The sequence below is a fragment of the Fukomys damarensis genome, unplaced genomic scaffold (assembly GCF_012274545.1).
Source record: "Fukomys damarensis isolate Sample0158 unplaced genomic scaffold, DMR_v1.0_HiC HiC_scaffold_1, whole genome shotgun sequence".
Lineage (NCBI taxonomy): Eukaryota > Metazoa > Chordata > Mammalia > Rodentia > Bathyergidae > Fukomys > Fukomys damarensis.
Genome location: NW_022900913.1, coordinates 70,204,374 through 70,225,276, shown reverse-complemented (window position 1 = coordinate 70,225,276; position 20,903 = coordinate 70,204,374). Strand labels below are relative to the sequence as shown.

Genomic DNA, 20,903 nt, shown 5'->3' with positions numbered 1-20,903 from the left:
CAAGGCCACCTCACATGCTTTCTCCTCTGAGTGGAAAGTGCACTATCCCTCTCCCCAGCCACAGAGATGCTTACATTCCCTGCTCTCCTGCCCTAGCTCAGTGGACAGCCCCAGTGACTGCCTAGTAACTCATTGGTTTATGCATGAGCTGGTGCATGAAGAGGAGGTGGCTTCAGGGACCTGGCCTTTAGGGATTCTGTGCAGGAAGCAACTAGTGGAACAGATTCCAAGACTCTCAGCATAGAAGACAACCTTCGCCAATGGTAGAGGGGGTGTGGAGAGAAGAGGCAGCAGGGAACACAGCCCATCAGGGAGGAGCCTTGAGCAGCCAGGTAGAAGGAACTGGACCCCACTCCTCAGGGCTTAGGAGCCTTGGGGATGTGCACCCTGCCTTTGGGTCCCTGGGCTGGAGTAGTGAGGCTTCCAGAAGAAGCAGCCAGGCAGTCCAGGCAAGGAGAGGCTGGCTGGACCCATCACGGGCCCCATCACACCCCTCTGTCCAGCTCCCCATGGAAGTAGCCTGAGGCCCAAGGTCCACTGTGTGCCTGAGTACTCACCTGTACCACAGCTGCTGGTTGCTCCTGCCTAGCCCCCTCAGAAGACAGTGTTGGACAGGGTGGGTCCCCACTGTATGACAGCAGTCCAGAGTTGGGGAAGAAAGGTCCAAAAAACAGAGAAAGGACAGCCTTGATCACTGAGTCACACGTGGTGCCTGAAGATGCTTTGTCGGCTCCTGTTGACATCCAATTCTTGAGGTGGCGTGAGACTCTTCCTCAGATCTTTAGGCCCAGGCTCAAGCTCTAAATGGCCCATGCTCAAGCACAGGAGCCTAAAGTCATGTCATCTGCTGGGGCTTCCCTCTGTATGACAGCCACTACCCCCAAGACAGGCCTGACCCCAATTTACACATATCCAAATGTAAAGATGTGGTTTCTTTTTTTGATCTTGCTAGGACTCTCTGGAAAGGACTAGATGATCTCCCATGGAGATGAGAATGGCCTGTGTACACTGTTTCCCAAAGAAAGCGAAGGCCAGGTGTTAGTGCTGTGAAGAGCCCAGCCTGGGCTTGGAGATGGAGGCAGGGGCAGCTTCCGCTGCAGTCACCAGCAGAACCAGACAGCGACAGGCGCATTCCCCTTCCCACCTGCCCATCTCCTTGGGTGGGGGAGACTTAGCAACACCTGGAAGTTTGACGGAAGCTGCAGGTTGGGTAGGAAACCCCAAGGGGAGTCCTGGAGTGGGGGGTGTCCCGCAATCAGGCTGATCCTGGCTTCTTTCCACTCTGCCCATGGGACCACGGGACCATAGGATGCCACTGGGACATTTGCTGGAACTGAGCTTCCCCTTTCAGAAGGGGCCCCAAGGGAAAGGACAAAAGAGCACTAGGGAAGAGGCTGGGCTGTGCAAGAGTCTTGATTTTATAGCCTAAATATTTGGGTGCATGGCCTCCCATGGGCCTGCATACCTCAGGAGCTGCCTTAGAAAGATGAGAGAGATCCCCAACCCATAGCACGGCTCCCTCAGCCACCCCTCATAAACAGAGGCAGAAGACTGGGCACAGCCTCCTGGGTCTGCCAAGGGGCCCTGCAGCCCTGATGCCATCCAACGGCTCCCTTCCTGGGCACGTGTACCCCAGCCCACCCCTGCCAGCTCCCTCAGGACTCAGAGCAAAGCTTACCAGAGGCTGGAGAGCAGGGTATGAATATTGCATGAATAATAATAACCTCACCACTTAGCAGTTATACAGCGCTTTCCTCTTCCACAATACTTTACCATCATTAATTAGTTATTCTGTACTGCTCCCAGTCTCTTCTGCACTCCCTGCAAAGCCAGCCCAGCCTTGCCCTGGAATAGCCTGCTTGGGTGAGGGCCCAGCCAGTCCTTCCCATGCAGGCCTGCCAGGGCCTCCTGTCACTTTTGGGCACTGGCCTTCCAGCTATGAGTGGCCCCACTTTTGCAGGGACCCAGGAAACAGCGAACATGTCTCTCATAGGTGGCATTCTTGCAGCAAACACAGCTCTAGTCAGTTTGGCCCATCACCAAGGGACCACCAAGCTGAGACCAGCATCAGCCCCTGGCAGGGCAACAGTGGCCACAAGGAGACTCTTGGTTCTAGCTACACTGCCTGGAAAGACTCCTGAACCAACACCCTTCCCCCTCAGTGTCCTGGTGGAGTTTGGAGACCCTCATGGAGGGGCTGGAAGATGGAGCAACCCATTCCTCAGTGTGGTAGGACTGGCGTCCTGCTATGGCCCTTCCTGGGACAGCACTGCCTACCGTGGGGACAGCCCTGCGCTCCCCCTCCTTCCTGCACCCTGTCTCTCTCAGGGCTGCAGCTGCTCCCTGGCCAGGTGTGACTGAGTGCTTCAGTGCAGTGTCACCCTGTCCTGGTCACAACGTGCCTGGCCCAGGTGTCTCCTTTAGGAGAATGCCCATCCCAGAGCACTCTGGTTCCACCTCAGGCCTCGACAGCTCCCCCTCCAGCCCCATGAGCCTGGAAAGGTATTGATCAGTCCGGCTTCTGCCAGCCATGAGCTTAAGTCCCAGCACCTGAATTTTTAAGAATTAATTAGCAAAACTTCTCTGGGAAAAACCAAGTGTACAGATGTGACATTGCCTATCATTCCCCATGATTATCCCCCTCTTCTTTATAGTGTGCCCTTTTTGGGGTGCCCAAGGCAGTGCTCCTGCTTTGCAGCCTCCCTCACCTCGTCATCTGCATGTTGGCCTTCTGAGGCCTCCTGCTTCTCACTCTACTGCACATCACTGACCCTGGTGAGCCTCAAGCCTCATCTGACCTAGCCACGGCAGCGTGGACTGAAGGGAGGGACACAGTGTCACACAAATGGCCCTGTGCTCAGCTCCCCACCTTGAAGCTGGCTGTGGGCTCTTCTCACCCACCCATGGTGCCTGCACATCTCCTGCCAGAGTTCTGGCTTCTCCCTGCTGTGAAGCTGCCTCTCTAGCTTTGGCTCTGGGCTCTCTTAGGATGAGTGAGTATGGCTTTTCCTCTTCCAGGACCCCAGAGCCAGGGCTGGGTGGCTTAGCTGGGTTTGCACAGCAGGAAATCCACCAACTACTCTTTCTGGGGGTACCAGATCTATGAGAACTATGGGGGTGTCCCCAGGTTCTGCCTGGCCCTCTTTCAAACTGCACAGCTCAGCCTGGTAGGTACAGGTTCTGGCCCAAGACCATCCTGGCAGAGAAGGACAGGGGACAGAGAGCTCTGAGGGGCAGAGGGAGTTCTGCTTATAGAAGGTTGAGCTCTGATGAGACAGGAAGAGGTGACCCAACAAGAGCTCCTGGGTTATGGCAGACATCTGTGGTCTCTGCAGGTTGTGACGGTATCAGCAGGAGCTACAGGTTGGGCAGGGAGTCATGCTGCTGCCACTGAGGGTGATCCTGCTGAGACAGGGCTGAAGTAGCAACCTGCATCAGGAGGTGGGGGCCAGGGCTACTGCCCCATTTTTCTGGACAGTGCACCCATTCAGGAGCTCCAGGAAGGAGGGGTCTGTCAGCCTCCAGACCCCAAGCCAATTGAGTTAGAAATGAGTGCTACATCACCTTTGAACCCTAGGTCAGCTGGCCAAGGGAGGCCATGGGTACATATAAGGAGAGAAGCACTTTTTGGAGAGTCCTTCTTGTATATCAGAGTCTTGAGTCTCCATTTTTGCAAGAGAAAAGTGAGCTGGGGTCCAGCAGGGCAAAGTAGAGCCCAGGGAACCACAGGTCCAAGTCCTCTGTGAGCCTCGTGGTTGCTGTGTGGTGCCAGCTGTGTGTCACCAGACCCCAAGTACTGAGGACCTCAGTCTGTTGGGAAGATGGAAGCTTCACTGTGGTTCTGGCGTCCCGCATACAAGGCTACTGTTGGATTCCTTCCCTGTGGCTGACCTTGGCTCCTGAGCCCCCATATCTCTCAGCATGAGAACCCCAATCTTTGTACTTCAGGCCGTGTCCACTCTAATGCTCGATAGCTTTGGGGCGAGTGCTCAGACAGTTCAGGGCTCTTTTCCCCTTGCATCTCTTGGCAGCAGAATCCCAGCTACTAGTGGTCTCTTGTGTCACCCAGCCCAGGGGAGAAACAGCTCCCCTTGTGTTGTTGGTGTCCTTGTGCTTCAGAGTGGCCTGTAGGTCAGAAAATAGTGCAGAGAGAGGTGGGGTGAGATGGACGGTGACCTGGGCCACAGACACCGGGGGAGATGGCTTTGGTGCTAAGTCTTGAAAGATGATCTCTTCACAGCGACAAGGGGCAGGCACTGCAGCAGAGTGCAGCATGTGGAGAGGTACACAGCTGTGTCTCACACGTGGCCCTCAGGCATACTTGAGGCTGTACACAAAGTGACTCATCAGCACCCAGCTTTCTCCGTGCCCATTTCTACCTTGCCAATCTGATGCACAACCACACTGCAGCAGAGCCATCTCCCAGGTCATCAGGATCCTTCAGGTCACAGATGGCTCTACTTAGCCCTGATAAAATTAAGAAAAAGAAAGCGATTCCTCACCAAGGCAACAGAAAAGTCCACGGAGTGGGCTTCAGGCCCACTAGGACTGGGTCTCAGATTCACCCTCTTCAGTAGGAACTTGGGTCTCAAGGAGTTTTCCTCACCCATCATGGCTTCAGGCCTCCCTTGGCCCCATCTTACTAATTTCACAACACACCCCTGCCTTTCATTTTTTTCCCCCAGTTCAGAGTGATTCTTACTAGGCTTGCCCAATCACCATCGATAGGAAGAAGAAATATGCTAACTGATCACTATGGGCCCCAGTTCTGAATTGAGTCATGTGCCCAACCTCTCAACCAATCTCTGCTGACAGGAAGAAGAAATATGCTAATTGATCACTGGGGGGTCCCAAGTCCATCCTGGAGCCAGCTCCCTGGGCTTCCCTCAGAGGTGGTCCCCAGGAGAAAAGTCAAGGTCACTGGCAGACTATGGGTTGGAGAAGTGGGCAGGCCATTCCACAAATACCAATGCTGACACCCCATTCAGACTCCCTCCAGGTCAAAGAGACTGAGGTTTTCGTGAGGTGGGTAAATATCCCCTGGGATACACTGGCCTTTTCTTGTCTCTTTTGCCTCCTGGTGGTCTCCTTCTTGGGGAACTTGAGTCTTGGCTGTCTTGGTTGTCCTGGGCACCAGCACTCCTGGAGTGTTGTACAGGGCCCTTGTTTATATTGGGGACTCTGGGATGAGAGGAGGGATGCTGGGTTAGGCAGCTAAAACTCCTTCCCCAGCTGTGAATGCCAGAATTCCTGAGGAGTCTGTGGGAGCCACCCTGCAATATTCCAGTTCCAGCATGGACTAGGCCAGGCTTGGACGCACAGTTAAGGCAGCCTGTCCCTATTTTTAGGCCAGATACTTATAGAATGACATCTGAGTACACACAGTCTGATTCTGCCCAAATAAGGGCGGCAGAGGCGTCAGCCCCCAGTGAGGGTGGGCCCAACAGGTGGACGGCAAAGAGGCCCAAATGCCAGAAGCAGCTTGGAGAGAGTCAGGTTCCAGCTAGATGGGCAGGGCTGCATGCTTAGCTCCCATGGAACCAACTTGCCTCAGCTCTCCTGCGGCCCAGTCACCAGCCCATCATCTTTCCTGGTTCCATGGTTTCCCAGAACTTTGACTCTTCCGGAAGCCACTGGCCCACCAGGCTGAGGCCGGGAGGGCTGCAGAGAGGACTGGGAGCACCACTTTGGAAGGAGGAGCAGAGCATCAGGTCCATGAGGACATCGGAGGAAAGGCGACTCCAGAATGGAGAGTCCATGGAGCACCTTGGGGCATGGATGCCAGGAAAAGAGTGCTGTGGGAGTCTGAGGCGGGAGGCTCTCCAAATTGCTGGAACTGGGGAACCAACTTAGAGACTTAGTAAGAACCTGTCTCAAAACGAATATAAAAAGGGCTGCAGATGTAGCTCAGTTTAAAGGCGAGTTTCATTCCCAGAACTGCAAAACAAAACAAAACACACCCCCACCCCAATAGTACCCGGAATTAAGGGCCTCCAGGCCCCACATGGAGGCTGTGGTAAGTCCAGAGAGCTCCGGTGGAGGCAGCAGCAGGAGAGGGGTCCTGGCAGATTGATTCTCAGGGAACACCCTTTCTTTACACTCCCCCGGGGTCCAAGAGCCGGCCTCTCGTTGGCTGAAGCCAAATCCCAGAGAGCAGTCCTTGAGTCCGGCAGCTCCGGTCCTTTGCAGGCTCCTCTGGGAACACTGGAGTCCTCGCTGTGCTGGCCACGTAGCCTGCCAGGGACACCTCCCCTCCCCCGCCCGAGCCCGCTGGGCTGCAGAGCAGAGTACCTCCGAGGCTTGGGCCCTGGAGTGGGTGCACCGGGCTCCAGCGCCTGCAGCAGGAGGGCCCTGTCCCTGCGGAAGGAAAGGCTGCCGCCGAGTGGCTGCAGGATGGTTAGCAGGCGCTCCCTGGCGCGCACAGCTTGGGCCACTGCCAGGCCTGGCCGCAGTAGGGACCAGAGACTCCGGAAGCTGGGGCTGGGCGGGGACACAGATGAGCCTGGAGGGTGGTGTCAAAAGGCCAGGTCCCCAGTAGGGAAGGAAGGAGCCCGGGCTCAGAGCAAGTTGTCCTCTGGTGGGTAAGGAGGTCCTCCTGAGAACAGGGCATGGGTACTGGGCTGGGAGGGGCCAGCAGCACGGAGAGCTGGTTTGTTTCTGTCTTTGTTTTTGCCTGCAGAATGCTCAGTCACCTACCTCCCCTTCTCCCTCCCATCCTTCTTTCCTTCCTGCAGCGTACATCTGTTGAGACCTGCTGTGTGTCCGGTACTGTCATCTGCCTGACACTGTGCTCTGCGGCCTGGTGGGAGACCAACAGGGAGATGACCTGGGGAGTTAGCAGGCACAGAGAGCTGTGCACTGTTAAAGAATGTGGGCGTGGTTGGCTAGGTCTTAGGGTGTGGCCAGGTAGCACCCAGGGGCGTGGTCAGCTAGGACAAGTGTGTGGTCAGCTAGGTTGTGTGGTCCTGGTCAGCCAGGCCCTAAGGAATGGTCCTTTGGGTTTGCTATGCCCAGTTACTAGAGTCCCCTGGAAGAGTGGCTGACTCAGTTGTGACTCCCCAGCCAGGGCAGAACTTCTCTGAACCAGGACCAGGTCAGATGAGGCCAGGCAAAGGGAGTGGCCCAGAGGCAGGAGTGCAGGCCTGTGGTGGGGGTGAGTGTGGGGGTGGAGGTCCCCAGAGAGGGACAGACAGGCCCTGGGAGGCAGGTGGCAGAGTGGGCCTGCACACTAAAGGGTAGGGTAGGACTGGGCTCTGAGGTCCCAGGAAGGGCCCCCAGACTCTGTGGCCATCGAGGAGCCCAGGCAATCCTTGCAGCTCTTTTCTGAGCAGCCATGGGTACCAAATGGCTGTGTTCTTTCTTTGCAGACATCAGAGCTCAGGTGTTGGCCACAGACAAGTCTGTGGGAGCTGAGATCGGTAGGTGGGCTCAGCCTGCTCTGGGCCCATGGAGCAGGGAAGGTGGGAAAGAATGTGCTCTGACCCAGCCTCTGCAGCTGGGGCATGAGATGCTAGGCCCAGGAGCACAACTATGAATTCACTCAGGGCATGCAGCCTTGCAGGGCAGCCTGTGAACCTTTCCTCTCTGGCTGCAGATTTCAAATATGCCCACCTCGGGACCTTGCTGGGTGTCGCCATCTCTATGGGCTTCCCAGTACTGAAGATCTGCATGATCTGGAAGCACCTGTCTGATCAGGACTCTGCAGGCCAGAGGAACACAGTCCCTGGCTTCACTGGTGAGGGGCCCGGCACTCCACTCCACTCCATCCTGCTGAGATGGAGTGTGGCAGTCAGGTTTTTGACACTGGCAAAACACCCCAGCAATAACTTACAGAGAGGAAGGGTATAGTTGGGCTCACAGTGGTAGAGATTTCAGTCCATGATCACTGGACCCTGTTGCTTCTGGGCCTGTGATGGCCTTTGGGGGACAGTCGAGATCACAACTATAGCAGTGTCCTGTGAAGCCACCAACCTGAGGCACTGAGGCAGCTCCAAAGCAGGGGACAGGAAGGAATGAAAGCCACAAAGCCTGGCAGATCTGAGCAGGACAGAGGCACAGTGGCCTCTCTGCCTCTTTGTCTCCACCTCCTTGTCTCTCTGTGTTTTCCTCTCTCTCTGTTTCTGTTTCTGTTTTCTTTTTCTCTGTCTACTCAGCCCGGCTTCCTGAGAATCAGGGTTGCTGGAGAACAGTGCGGAGCAGATCTGAAATTGGCTTTGGACAGAAAAGTCTCTTGTCTTGTTTGAGTGATAGGATCAGATGGCGTGGGTCCAGAAGCCCAAGGTGGCCCTAGGCACATGGGGGGCGGGCAGTGGTGCTGCTGGCTCAGGGATGTGCGTGGTGAGGAGGGGTCTCTCACAAAGCAGACAGAGTGTGGCAGTCCCAAGGGTTGCTGGGTGTTGCTGGGCCATTTTCTGCAGCTACATTGCCCTGGGCCCTGTCTCTCGCAGTCAGGCACAGAGCAGCCTCTATGGGGTCACACTCACCACACAGCGATGACACAGCTTTCTGAGGATGGTTGAAGGAGCTCATATTCTGGAAAATTCAGCTAAGGCAGTACTGGGGGCATGAGGGGCTCTGTGGGCCACCAGAGTTGGCTTAACCTTAATTTGGTGCCCTACCGACAGAAGCAAAGAGAGAACAGCTTCTTGCAGCATGGCAGCTCGGCAGCTGAAGCTCCCAGACAACGGGAAATGAGAGACGGTTGTGGTGGGGGTCTAGGGACTGCGCGGACCTGGACAGAGAAGGCCCAACAGGGACAGCAGCGGAGACCAGCTCAGGATTCTCACTGGGGCACTGAGTGCCGCTCCTCTTAACACCCTGCTTCCTGTCTTTAGACCTCTGTGAGTAGAGGAAGAGGGGCTTGTTGTTGAGGTAAGTTGGCCTCTGCTGTGTACAGGGTGCGGTGGGATGGGGTGGAGGGACATCATGTTCCCTCCTAGCCAAGCATCCCGCTTCTGTGCTGTCGCCCAGCCTCTCCTGGGGACTAGAATGCCCCTTCGTGCTCAGTCCTGCCGGCCTCGGGGCTTTGCCCTTGCTGCTTCCAAACCCTGGAGCGCTCTGCCCAGAGAGCCACAGACCTTGTCCATTTCCCTCTCCTCTGCTGAGGTGGTTAGATGACCTGTTGTCCACAGCACCACAGCCTCGCTGTCATTCTCTCCTCCCTACCTGTGTTCATGGTCCTTTATGGCTTGTTCTCCGAGTTGACATTTTGTCCATTTCCGTGCTTTTCTCCCTAAAACATAAGTTCCTTAAAGGCAGGGTCCTCTTGCAGCTGCCCTGCCCAGCTGGGCACAGGGTCTACACAGAAGTGGGTGCTCCTGTGTGCTGAGTGAGGGTCGGGTGAGAGCCCCAGGCCAGGCACTGCCTCTGTCACAGGTCACGCAGTGGGGTCCAGGCTGACGGCTGCCCAAGGAGGGCTCTGAGTGTTAGGGTACAGGGACCCCAGCAGTGGGAAGCAGGATGTGTAGGGTGGGTAGGCCTCACTCTGCATGTGGAATGGTAAAGTAAAGCTCACAAAGCTGGGCCTGGTCACACTTGGACACACAGAGAGAGGGACACTGCGGCCAGAGGGTCAGGGCACAGGACGGAGGGTGGAGAGGGTTTCGGGGGAACAGAGGGACTCATGCTTAGGAAGGAGGCTGAGCTCTGCTGAAACTTCTCAGCTGCTGTGGACTGAGCTGGGTGGAGGACACATTCTTCATGACAGGAGGAGCCCTGGGGGACTGGGGAGCTGTGCTGCAGTCTCTGTGAGACCCACTGCTGGGGCCTGCAGGGGACCAAGAAGAGGAAAGAAGCAGACATAATGGGTTATTCTGAGGCCAGGCGCTGGAAGATGCAATCCCATGGCCCTGTGTGGTGGCCACAGTGCTTCTTCAGCAGCAAAGTGCCACTGAAAGGACAAAAAGAGGTGCAGAAAAAAGGCAGGCAATAGGCAGGCGAAGGAGGGAGTGGGGAGGCACGAGGTGGGGCACAATTCAAGTGGTGCAAACTACACTGGGTGGATCAGGCTGAGTCAGGAAGATGTTAGACCCCAAGGAGCTGCCGAAGGCCAGCAAATCGGGTTCCCTCCTGGAGCAATACCACGTGTGCTTTATGTCACCCAGTACTTAGCTCAGGAGCATCCTGTTATTTCATTTTCAAACTAAACCTCATATTCTCCAAGGGATGGGCTATAACAATCATCACCTGTACTAAAAGGAGAAAATGCCAACACTGTGGGAGGCTGAGGCAGGAGGATCCCAAATGTGAGGCCAGCTTGGCCAACTTAGTCACTTAGCAAGAACATATCTCAAAGGGCAGGAGTGGGGAGAGCTGAGGATACAGCTCAGTGCAAAGGCCCTGCATTCAATCCTCAGCACTGAAACAAAACAAAAATTGAGAAGGCTGTGGCCACCTTGCAATGGCAGTGGCTGGCTGGTGGCTCCTCTACATGGCAGGCAGGAACTGCTGGCCATCAGCACAGCCAGTAGAACAGATGCCAGCAGGATACAGGGAAGCTGTGGGCATTGGCCCCTTTAGGGCTGAGAAAACTGGGTCCTAAGGAAAAGATAGTTAACGTTTCCACTTACCGAGCGCTTCTCCTTGATGATTGGTAAGCTAATCATCAGCCAATTTAGACCATTTGATGACATGAAAGTCCCAGCACCTCTCATGGTCATCAGGCTATTTGCTTCCAGCAGTGCTCTGGGGTCTCAGAGGGGGCCTGGTGCCCCACGGCAGGGGCCTCGTCCCAGAAGGACAGCTCCCCCTAGTGGTTTATCCCATGGTTGCTTCTGGAGCCACATTCCTGGCTGCTCACTTACTCTGGCGCTGTAACCAGAGCAACAGTCCCTATCTGACCCCCAGGATGATCACCAGGCCTGGGCAGCCTCCTTCTCTCCTTCTATTTGAAAAATCTTCAAATGCACCAAAAAGCTGAAAGAATCATGCAAAAAGTATATACCCCTGCACCTGATCCATGAGGTGTCCTGAGCAACTGACTTCAACACTAACCTTCTTCTGGACCCAGAGACACGACACTCACTGCACTCTCCACCTCTCCACTCCCCTTCACCTGGCCTTCCTTGTTTCCAACCTGTTTGTCTTCACCATCAGCCCTACAACACCATCAAGCTCTTTGACCTCGGCCTGTGTCCTTGGTCTGTAAACACATGCTGTCCATCTTAGGGCTCTTGGCTTGGCACATAGATGCCTCTGTATGCCTCATCTTTCTGCTGCTACTGCTCCCCTGGGGAGATGTCAGGAGCCGGGAGATGGTGACTGCACGTGCACAGTGGATGGAATATGCAATTTGCACGACTCCACGGAAGCAGGAACATGGCATTCTGTTACAGCTGCAGGTATAGTGGATATACACCTGCAGTGTTTGGTGCGAATGGGTCTCCTGCATGTCAGTGAGGCCCCAGAGTCATCATGGCAGGATCTCTGCCCAACTTCCTGTTCAGTCTCCATGTGCAGAGTCTGGTTTGGTGACCTCATCTTTTCTTCTGTGTTCATCCTTTTTAATTTAAAAACACATCTACACTGTCTTCCTTCCTATCTGTGCTGCTGTGCTGAGCACGGAGCAGTCTTGCTCTCTGGCAAGTATAGAAAGTAACTTTACTACAGCCTGGAGATTAGAACCAAGGGCATCATTTCTCAGTGACTTTCCCAGGGATCTATCTGTCTATTCTTTGTAGCATCTGCCCAGTTATGCAAAGTTCTTCAACTGCAAAAAAAAAAAAAAAAATCCCTTTTCCCCTGAATGTGCCCATTGACTTTAGGAAATGACTTCTTTTCCTAAAAAAGAAGGTTTTGTGGCTTTGGGTTTGGTGGGCGGGAAATGACCTCAAGGTTGAAGTTATTCAGGAAAACTCTATGCTTTACCTAGAAGCCACTGGATGCCAGGGCTCTGACGTGCATGAGGAGATGCCCCATCCTGCCGGGTTCCCTGCAAACTTGGACTCCTTCACACCTATTTACTGTGTGTGTAGCACAGGTATAGTTTAGTTGGGGGCCCTGCCACTCTATCACCAAGTCTTCCGATGTTTCCTTTTCTTTGCAGAGATGCCCAGGTGATTGAGTTGTGACAAATGGCAGTGGCAGAAGAGGTCCACCATCTGGACACTTGGCCACATTCCCATCTAAGGATATTTTGACTAGAATGCCCAAGGCTGATGATGGCACCTCACAGGGACTTCATGTGGGAGGCAAATGACAGAGCTGAAGGACTTGAATCTTTAATACTGCTAACCTGCCGGAACTCCACTTCCTCAGGAAGCTAGTTGTACACAGGGAGAACATTAGCCAGCTGTAGGCAAAGCTAGGAACCAGTGAAACCAAAAGTACTTGGCCTGGTGCTCATGATGGAGTTGTCCCTACATCTGTCCCTACAATGGCTCACAGGAGTGGGACCCAGTAGAGGCATGGCTTCCTCAGTACCCCACCTTAGTAGCATCATGAAGCTCTCTCTGCAGTCACTGGCCTTCCTTCCTTAGCTGCCAGAATCCCACATTGCAGAGGGAGCCTGTGCACAATGAGTGGGGTGTGGAACCTGTGAACCAGTCCCCAGAATTGTCACCAGGCCACAGCTGCTAAGAGGAAAGGGCAGCCTGACCAGAGTGAGCACAGCAGCCCTTGACTGCTGCCCTTGGCTACCACTGGCCTGGCCTGCAGCTCTGCAGCTCTTCAGATGAAAGAGCCAACAAAACATCAAGTAAGAAAGCAGATGCTACGCCTGTGCAGAGCTCTACAAGGCAAGCTCATGCCATGGTGCTGTGCACGTGTTACATGGAAGCCATGATTGGCAGGGGCCCAGGAGACCTGCATCATCTATTCTTGTCCTTGGTCTGAGGCTCCTCTCGCCTGTCTTACAAATCTCTCAGTTCTAGGGCTACACTATGGAAGCCTCTTCTGCTCTGCAGAAATCTGGGTGGCTGTGGGGGCTGGTTCTCCTCGGATGGGTGCCCCCCCGTTGTGTGTGACAACAGATGAGCTATATTACAAAACAAAGTGCTGTGTTATAATCATCTGCCTGGATTCCCAGGGCATCTTTTACCTGACTTGATAACAATGTTCTTCATTAGCAGCCTTTGTTAACTGATAACCTGAAGCAGTAAAGCAGTATTCATAAGCAATTTTCTGTGTGTAAGATAGAATAAACCGTCTTGTAAGGGATCTGTTAATTGATTCACTTCTTTTAGCAGCATTTTAATTAAGGCATCTGGATTTGAATGGCAGAAATACTTGTAAGCAGAAGGGAAAGTTTCTGGATTTTCAGCCCACAGAAATGTCCTGTGCACTGACCAGAGAAACACAGTCACGTGTTGCTTGGTGATAGGGATGTGTCCAGGAAGTGCGCAATTGGGGATTTTCATTGCTGTGTAGATGTTGTAGCTGCCTTCACAGGGATTGCAACGGTTGTGACATTGCTAGGTGATGCCCTGCACGTGGCCCATCACTGATGGAAGTAGCGCTATTCTGAGCATTCTGTAGGCTGAAGACCAGGGTCCACCTTCAGGCAGTAGGGACAGACCTCATCCAGGAGGCAGTGTGGTCTGGGACCCCTGGCAATGATATCTCTTAGGTCTGCATCCCATACTCATACTGGCTTCCTTTTGTAAGTCCTCTTGGGAACTTTCAGGAGCCTCCTTGACAGCCTCTCTCCTCTCCCCAGGGGAAACAGTTCTTGGAAGAGTTCCTGAGCGGCCACAACTGTCATAGTGTCTGTGGGTGAAGTGCCTCAAGCCAGGGCTGTTCCTACCTGAGAGCCTCCCTTGCCACTGAGGAGCATGCAGGCAGAGGCCAGGGCAGTGACAAACTTGGCCCTGTTGTCTGTCGGGCCTGGGGCACCCAAAGAATGTGCACAGCCCACTCTGTCCCCATCAGCCCACCCAAGTGGAGAGCATCATGCACAAAGGGAAGGGACAGGTGACTCCAGGGCCAGTGGGGAGGACAGCTGACCTAGAAGACAACAGCTGCAGGTGGCAGCAACAGCCAGGATCTATGGGCAGCTGAGGTTTTGGGCAGCTGAGGTTCAGGGCCCCAGGACTGGCACTGGAAGGAGACAGGAGATGGTTATCTAACAAGGTTAATGAATTCAAAATCACACTTAGAGGTAGTGATCATAGACCTATAAATTAAAGAAGCTTGCGCTGACACCCTAAATTAAAATCAACACTTAAAATCTAAACACCCCTGGGTGTGTGCTCTCTCCTCTATGTATGTTGAAGGCCATACATCATGGAGTGACAAAACACCTGGAGGTCTGGCAGCTAGCACAGACACCCTTTCATGATCAAGGTTGGACGCAGTCAAGACACAGACAAGTTAGGCTGGGGGAGGTGGAAATATCAGGGTGACTCGACTCTGGTTTCCTAATGAGTCCAGATAGCACCCTGGTCCTTGTCCATGTGAGAGATGAATATGGTGGAGGTCGGGGCTGACAACAAACGTGACACTGTGGCTGGGTTTCGGGGAAGCCAGCAGTGGAGGCCAAGATGGTCTGGGGAACAGTACTGGTGAGGAAGAGGAGGGAGGGGAAGGCTCAGCCAGCTCCAGGGCATGGAGGACCAGGTGGTGTCCATCTGGGGAGGGTCCCACAATTGATATCTGGGGTTGAGAGCACACCATCTGTGAAAGCCACCAGAAGGGGAGCAAGCTGGGAGAGTCCTGGAGTGGAGTGGGTAGACCGGATCACTGTGCCAGAGGGGCTGAGCCAGTGGAGAGGGAGGTGGCCTTGGACAGATGACCTATCCTGGAGCCCATCCCTCCAGATACCTCAGGACAGCTGGAGTTCCCATCACTATCACAACCACCATGATGCCCAGTGTCTCCTTCAAGGGTAGAATAGTCCAAAGTGGACAATGACCCCAGAGGATGGCTGCCATCTTCCCACTGTATACAATGCCCTTTGCATGGTGGCTCACACTTGGCAATGTGTTACAAATGCCCTCTGCCCTACTGTATGGTACCAAGCAATGTGGGAAAAGGAGAGAAGACAGAGCCATGGCTCTGAGGGAAAGAAGGCTGTTGGCAAGCAGGTGAGCAGGCAGCGTTCTAAGGTGAGAGCAGGTTGCTGCCAGAGCATGGCAGGAGGAGATGCTGAACACAGCATTGTGGAAGGGGCATCTTGGCTCCTGGGGTCAACACCCAGGAATGTCAAAGACCACAGCAAAGCAAAGGGAGGGCAAGGACATCATGGCGCCCAGGGCTAAGGCTACACGGAAGCAGGGTGAAGAAATCGAGGGTCAGATAAGGTCCTGACATGTTGGGACATTTGGCTGTCTGGTGTTCTGTGGAGTCTATTTTGTCTTCCACAGCGTCAGTTGCAGAAAGGCAGTGAGGGACTGCAGGAAACAGAAAGATGGAGAAGTTTCTAAGAGTTCTTAGGGGAATGTTCTAGAAGAAGGAAACCCAGAAGCTTTGCAGAGCAGCAGAAGGATCCCGTGAGATAAGCACAAGGGCGACAAACCCAGGAAAATCCAAGTACAATGTGACATGCCAAGAGCAAGAGAATCAAGTTGCCTGTAAAACTATGAGGCTGCTAGGGAAGATAGACTTTTTATTGACAGAACTGAATGAAAAAAGATAAAACAACAAAGTTTTCAAATTTTTCCAAGGGAATAAGTAGGCTCCATAGCATCCCATACCAAACTATTACTCAATGAGAAGGCAAAAACCAAAAATGAAAACTTTCTAAGTGCAAAAACTCAGAAACTACTGTTCAAGTAACACACCTGAAAGAAAGAGGAGTTGGACTTTAGCAGAATGGAAAGTGAATTTTAGAGGAATATGTTAGATCAAGGAAGAGGCAGTAAGTGAGTGAAATTTATGTTTCAGTGAGCCATGGTTATCTTGGAAATGGTAATATTAATTCTATGCATTAAAACCCCACATGGGAGATTGTAGGGGAGGAGGCAGGAGAGAAGTAAAGCATTCTATTAGGGACATAATCCAGACTAATACAGGCATGGCGTGGAGTACTGGTTAATTCTTTACATTGATATATGAATATAGTATTGAATACATACAGTATGAGTTCAGAAGAAGTCTTGGAATTTAGAACAAAAGGCACAGGAATCTTCTAAGTAGTTATGGTCCAAACTGTGGAGCAGGGGGAGGAAGAAGGGAAAGAAGAGGAATAAACAAGAAAATGTCATAAATAGGTAGCAAATTAGGATAACAAATATAAGTGTAAATATATAACATTAACTGCTTGCATTCACAAAATTCACCTTTTAAAAAGGTTTATGTTGATTTGAGAAGATTCAGCCACATGTCTAAGAGGAATACAATTTAAATAAAAAGTAACTGGAAAGTAAGAGATTGAAAAGGATTCTTAGGCAAATGCTGAAACAAACAAATAGTAGTGCCAAACAAACAAACAAAATTCAAGTAAGAAGGCTGACAAAGTAGAGAAAATATTAGATATTGGTGACCCACCAAGATAACAGCAGCATCATGAAGCTTTATGGTACCTGACAACCTAGCTCTGATCTACAATGAAATGTGACAGACACATCAGGAGAAATAGCAGAAGGTATCAAGCCGTCTCTGCCAAATCACAACACAGCGAGTTTGGAATTTGTATTAGGTAGACCACACACACACACACACACACACACACACACGTAATCTCAACAAATGGCAAATGATTGAAGTTAGACAGTGTACATTGACTGATCGCATGAAATAAACAGTTTCTAAAAACTTTAAAATGTGGGCTAGGATGTAGCTCAGCGTGGAGCACATGCTTAGCGTTCACGCGGCCCTAGGCTCAATCCCCAGCACCCCTCCCCCACACACATACACAATATTTCCAAATGCTAGTACAACAACATTCTTTGCTTGAAAATCTCAAAATACATTAAAAAAATAACAAGAGACTCTAAAGCCCGTAATGACAGAGTTGTGTCTCATTGCAACCCCTTACAGTCACAGTGATAATAAGCTCAGTGCAGAATGCACTAAAACAACTGTTTAACAGCACAAAGAGCCACTCAAAGCAGGCAGGAGCTAGGGAAGAAAAGAAGCAGCTGAGCTTTCTGTTTACCCAGCTCTGACCCTGAGCACCGGTCCTAATATGCATCGAGTGGAGTAAGAGTGCAGCTGTCTCACTGGGCTGCGGAGGAGAAGGTGGGGCTTTAAGTAGTCAGGGGAATGGTCCCTGAAATGAGTCAACCTTCACAACAGAACCCAAATCTGTTTGAAATCCCCCTTAACTCTTTGGCTGACTTCTAAACTGTGTATCCATGGGGTGAAATATCAGAGGCTCATTGGAAGCAACAGACAGAAGTCTAAAAAGAGTAGTGAAGGTGTTTCAGCAGCCCCTCTGCATTTGAGAGGCAGAGTCTGGAGTTCAAGTTCTGCTACATTAGAAGGATTTGATTAGATCATTAATTTTATGTGTCAACTTAAGTGCACCACAGCGCCCAGATAGCTTGTTCAGCATTATTTTGGATGTTTCTGTGAGGGTATTTGTGGATGAGATTTACATTTAATCCAGTGGACTGAGTAAAAGTTTCCCCACCATAACTGGGGTAGGTCTGTCCAGTGAGTTGAAGATCTGGATACAACAAAAAACTGATCTCCCCTAGGCAGGAGGAAATTCTCCACTAGAGGAAAAGTAACCTCAGCCATTCCTGGCTTTCCAGCTGCAGCCCACTTGCAGACTTAGAATCTGGTACCCTCCATAATTGTGTTGATGGAGTTCTTAAAGTAAATCTCTATTATACACAGCCTTGGTTCTGTTTCTTCAGAGAATCCAAACATACTCAGTAAGCACAGGTGGCTTCCCATGGGAACCTAGGTCTAGACACAAAACTGAAATGGGCCAATAAAAGCCTAAATCCAAGATCCTGTGGAGTCTTGGTAATTTGCCAGTGATTTAACTTGCCAGACTACTGATTTCGTAAAAGACAGTTTACTTAGCCAGCTTATGAAGAGGTAGGTAGCTAAAGAAAGTGGATCGGCTGCGCTGCTTAAAATGAAAATAAAAATAAGCAGTGATGCTGAGACTCTGACAAGAAAAGAAGCTCCTCAGACAACACGGAATGCAATCCCATTTCCTGTATTCAGACACCAGTTTGGAGGAACTTAAAAATTCAGAACAATTGATTTTCTTTTAAAAACCAGTTTCCTTTAAACCCTGCAAGTTGAGTAAATGGTTTAGAAAGCCCAAGTTCTGGTTGGTCATTTATGCCCATTTTAGAGCCATGTGTGAGAGGGGGTCACTGGACAAATGAACAGTTCCTATACTCTACTTACCCATAACAAGTGCTGGACTGAGCAGCTATGTAACAACCTGCTTCGGACCTATCCAAGCTAGGAGCTAGTTTTCTTCTCACTTCCAATAAACACTCTCCCAATGTACGACCTCCTGTTTTTCCATGATTTCATTCTTTGACTTTGTGAGACAATGAGTTGGGTTTATGTGGTTTGTATGGAATTGGCTGTTTCAATTTGTACCCTGGTCTTAATATATAAAATCACTGAGTGACAACATAGAGAGTTTTCTGTCACTGAAAGAAGAATTTAGCACTTACGTTCCCCAAGAGAAAGGGACACATCATGTCATATGGGGTCACAGAGTGAAAGCATTAGCCTTGGTCAGAAGCAAGAGTAAGGTGATCACATGGCTCAGGGCCAGTGTTTTGTTTCCCATGGGAAAGGGAAGGCAGGATGGGTAGAACGGCTCAGGATTAACTGATTTAGCTAATATTGGCTTGGTGTCTGAGAATTAGATAAAGAGGTGGTTGGGAGTATAAATTTGGAATTAATTGGAAGGATTGTGATATGATTTTTAAGGCATCTGTGAAAGCTGGATTGCAGGGAGACATACCCAACTTTGGCTATTAGTTTGGTCCATTAATTAATAGATGCCAAATGAACAACTACAGAGAGATTATGAAACCACAGAACTGAAAATCAACAGTTTTCCTCTGAAGACAACAGAATCCAAAACAGCCCATTTGCCCATCAGTTGGAGACTGGATAAAGAAGATGTGGTTTTTCTATAAAATGGAATACTGCTCAGCCATAAAGAAGGATAAATTAGATTCATTCATAGGAAAATGGATACACATTGAGGATATACTCCTAAGTGAAATAAATAAGTCACACATGTGTAAATACCGAATAGTTTCTCTGGTGTGAATAAACTATAATAGTTCATAAGATCCTAGTGAGATAATTGACAATGTGAAATAGGAAGAAAAGGGCTAAAGGTGTAGGGAAAGTGGGAAGGGTAGGGGAAAGGTAATAAGGGAAAAGAAAAAAATAAAAAATGAAACAATGGAAATAAAGTGTTTGTAAAGGGGGAGGGGAAAAGGGGGTGAAGGGAGGACAGGGACAAGGGGAAAAAATGAGAACTAAGACCTGTCATGTAAAGGTACAAGATCCCAATAATGAATGCAACTGTACTATATACCTAAAATGTACCAATAAACTCAATGAGAAAAAAAAAAGACAACAGAATCCAGAGTGTCTACCATGGATCATCCACAATGTCTAATGTTCAATAGAACAATACCAGACATTCAAAGAAATGAGAAAATGTGACTCACAATGAGAGGAAGCAGCCAATAGGAGTAGATTTATGACGAGCCAGATGTTGAAATCAGCACTCAAGGACTTAAAATATTTATTAGACATTCTTTGTTTAACAAGAGAGTTCTGTTCTATGACTAGGTCATTAAATGAATTGGTCACTAAATGAGGAATCATACATAGTATGTACATTACAATATAAGTGGTCAAAGGAAACCCCAACTTGATGACTTTGCTTTTATTTGCATAACTCTTACATGTAGTACTGTAATGTATAACAACACATAAAACTATAGTTCTTTACAGTATAGTACAATCAGCAAAAATTACAGTACTATGCTTTAGAAAAGCTGCCATAAGTCCACACTGTACTCATGTTCCTGTGCCATAAGCCTGAATATGTGACTTATTTATTTCACTTAAGGCTTGTACATCGTTGGTGGGAGACTGCGTCTGCGGAGACCCAGCGATGAAGATCACGTAGAAACCACTGCAACCTCATTTCCACTCCCGTGTTACCTTACCTATCTAGTTTTCTAACTTCTTTGGAAGCCATGTATAATTATTTACATTTTCTGGGAAAATGATTCATTCTATGTAGATTTTCCAGTCTGTTTTTTCCTCGTTCTTTTATTAGTACGTATTTGCAGTACATAATGATTACATTTATTGTGAAGAGTTGGCACATGTACATGACACACTTTGATGCTTTTTTTTTGTCCTCTCTCCTCATCCCTCCCTGTTCCTTCCAATTCTCGGTCCCCTTCCCATTGCAAAAGCTATATTTCCATTTTTTTTCAATTCATTTCTTCCATTCCCTTTCCCTCCTCTCCACCTCTTATTCCCCTTCCTACTTGAGAAAGATCTAGTCCTTATATTTTTTATATTAAAAGAATCATATCACAGCGATATAAGTGCACCTATGTTTACAGCGGCACAGTTTGTAATAGCTAAAACTGGGAAACAGCCCATTTGCCCATCAGGTGGAGACTGGATAAAGAAGATGTGGTTTTTCTATAAAACGGAATACTACTCAGCCATAAAGAATGATAAATTAGAGTCATTCATAGGAAAATGGATACATATTGAGGATATACTCCTAAGTGAAATAAATAAGTCACACATGTATAAATGCCGAATAGTTTCTCTGGTGTGAATAAACTATAATAGTTCATAAGAACCTAGTGAGATAATTGACAATGTGAAATAGGAAGAAAAGGGCTAAAGCTTAGGGAAAGTGGGAAGGGTAGGGAAAAGGTAATAAGGGAAAAGAAAAAAATAGGAGAAATGAAACAATGGAAATAAAGTGTTTGAAAGGGGGAGGGGAGGAGGAGTGAAGGGAGGGCAGGACAAGGGGAAAAAATGAGAACCAAGAC

The 20,903-nt window shown here is 50.2% G+C and overlaps 1 protein-coding gene across 3 annotated transcripts; it reads left to right on the top strand.

The window, feature by feature from the left end:
* Positions 1–6,491: 6,491 nt before the first annotated feature.
* On the top strand, positions 6,492–16,143 carry Tmem273 (transmembrane protein 273). 3 transcript variants are annotated; one of them, XM_033761863.1, is made up of 5 exons: positions 6,588–6,765; positions 7,368–7,418; positions 7,595–7,735; positions 8,625–8,871; positions 12,044–16,143. In XM_033761863.1, the coding sequence occupies exons 1-4, from the start codon at positions 6,609–6,611 to the stop codon at positions 8,669–8,671; spliced, it is 396 nt and encodes a 131-aa protein (XP_033617754.1). In that variant the 5' UTR covers positions 6,588–6,608; the 3' UTR covers positions 8,672–8,871; positions 12,044–16,143. The 3 variants fall into 3 exon arrangements, 1 of the variants encoding a protein (XP_033617754.1); XR_004516491.1 differs by lacking the exons at positions 7,368–7,418; positions 7,595–7,735 and adding an exon at positions 6,492–6,577 and having other exon boundaries at positions 6,735–6,765; XR_004516490.1 differs by lacking the exons at positions 6,588–6,765; positions 7,368–7,418; positions 7,595–7,735 and adding an exon at positions 6,492–6,577.
* The last annotated feature ends 4,760 nt before the right edge of the window (positions 16,144–20,903 follow it).

Excerpts from the sequence above, each read along its gene's own strand:
- Tmem273 (XM_033761863.1), top strand. The coding sequence starts at position 6,609 with ATGGGTACTGGGCTGGGAGGGGCCAGCAGCACGGAGAGCTGGTTTGTT. Across the intron at positions 6,766-7,367 it reads TGAGACCTGCTGTGTGTCCG|ACATCAGAGCTCAGGTGTTG; the intron begins GTACTGTCATCT and ends CTTTCTTTGCAG. Across the intron at positions 7,419-7,594 it reads GTCTGTGGGAGCTGAGATCG|ATTTCAAATATGCCCACCTC; the intron begins GTAGGTGGGCTC and ends CTCTGGCTGCAG.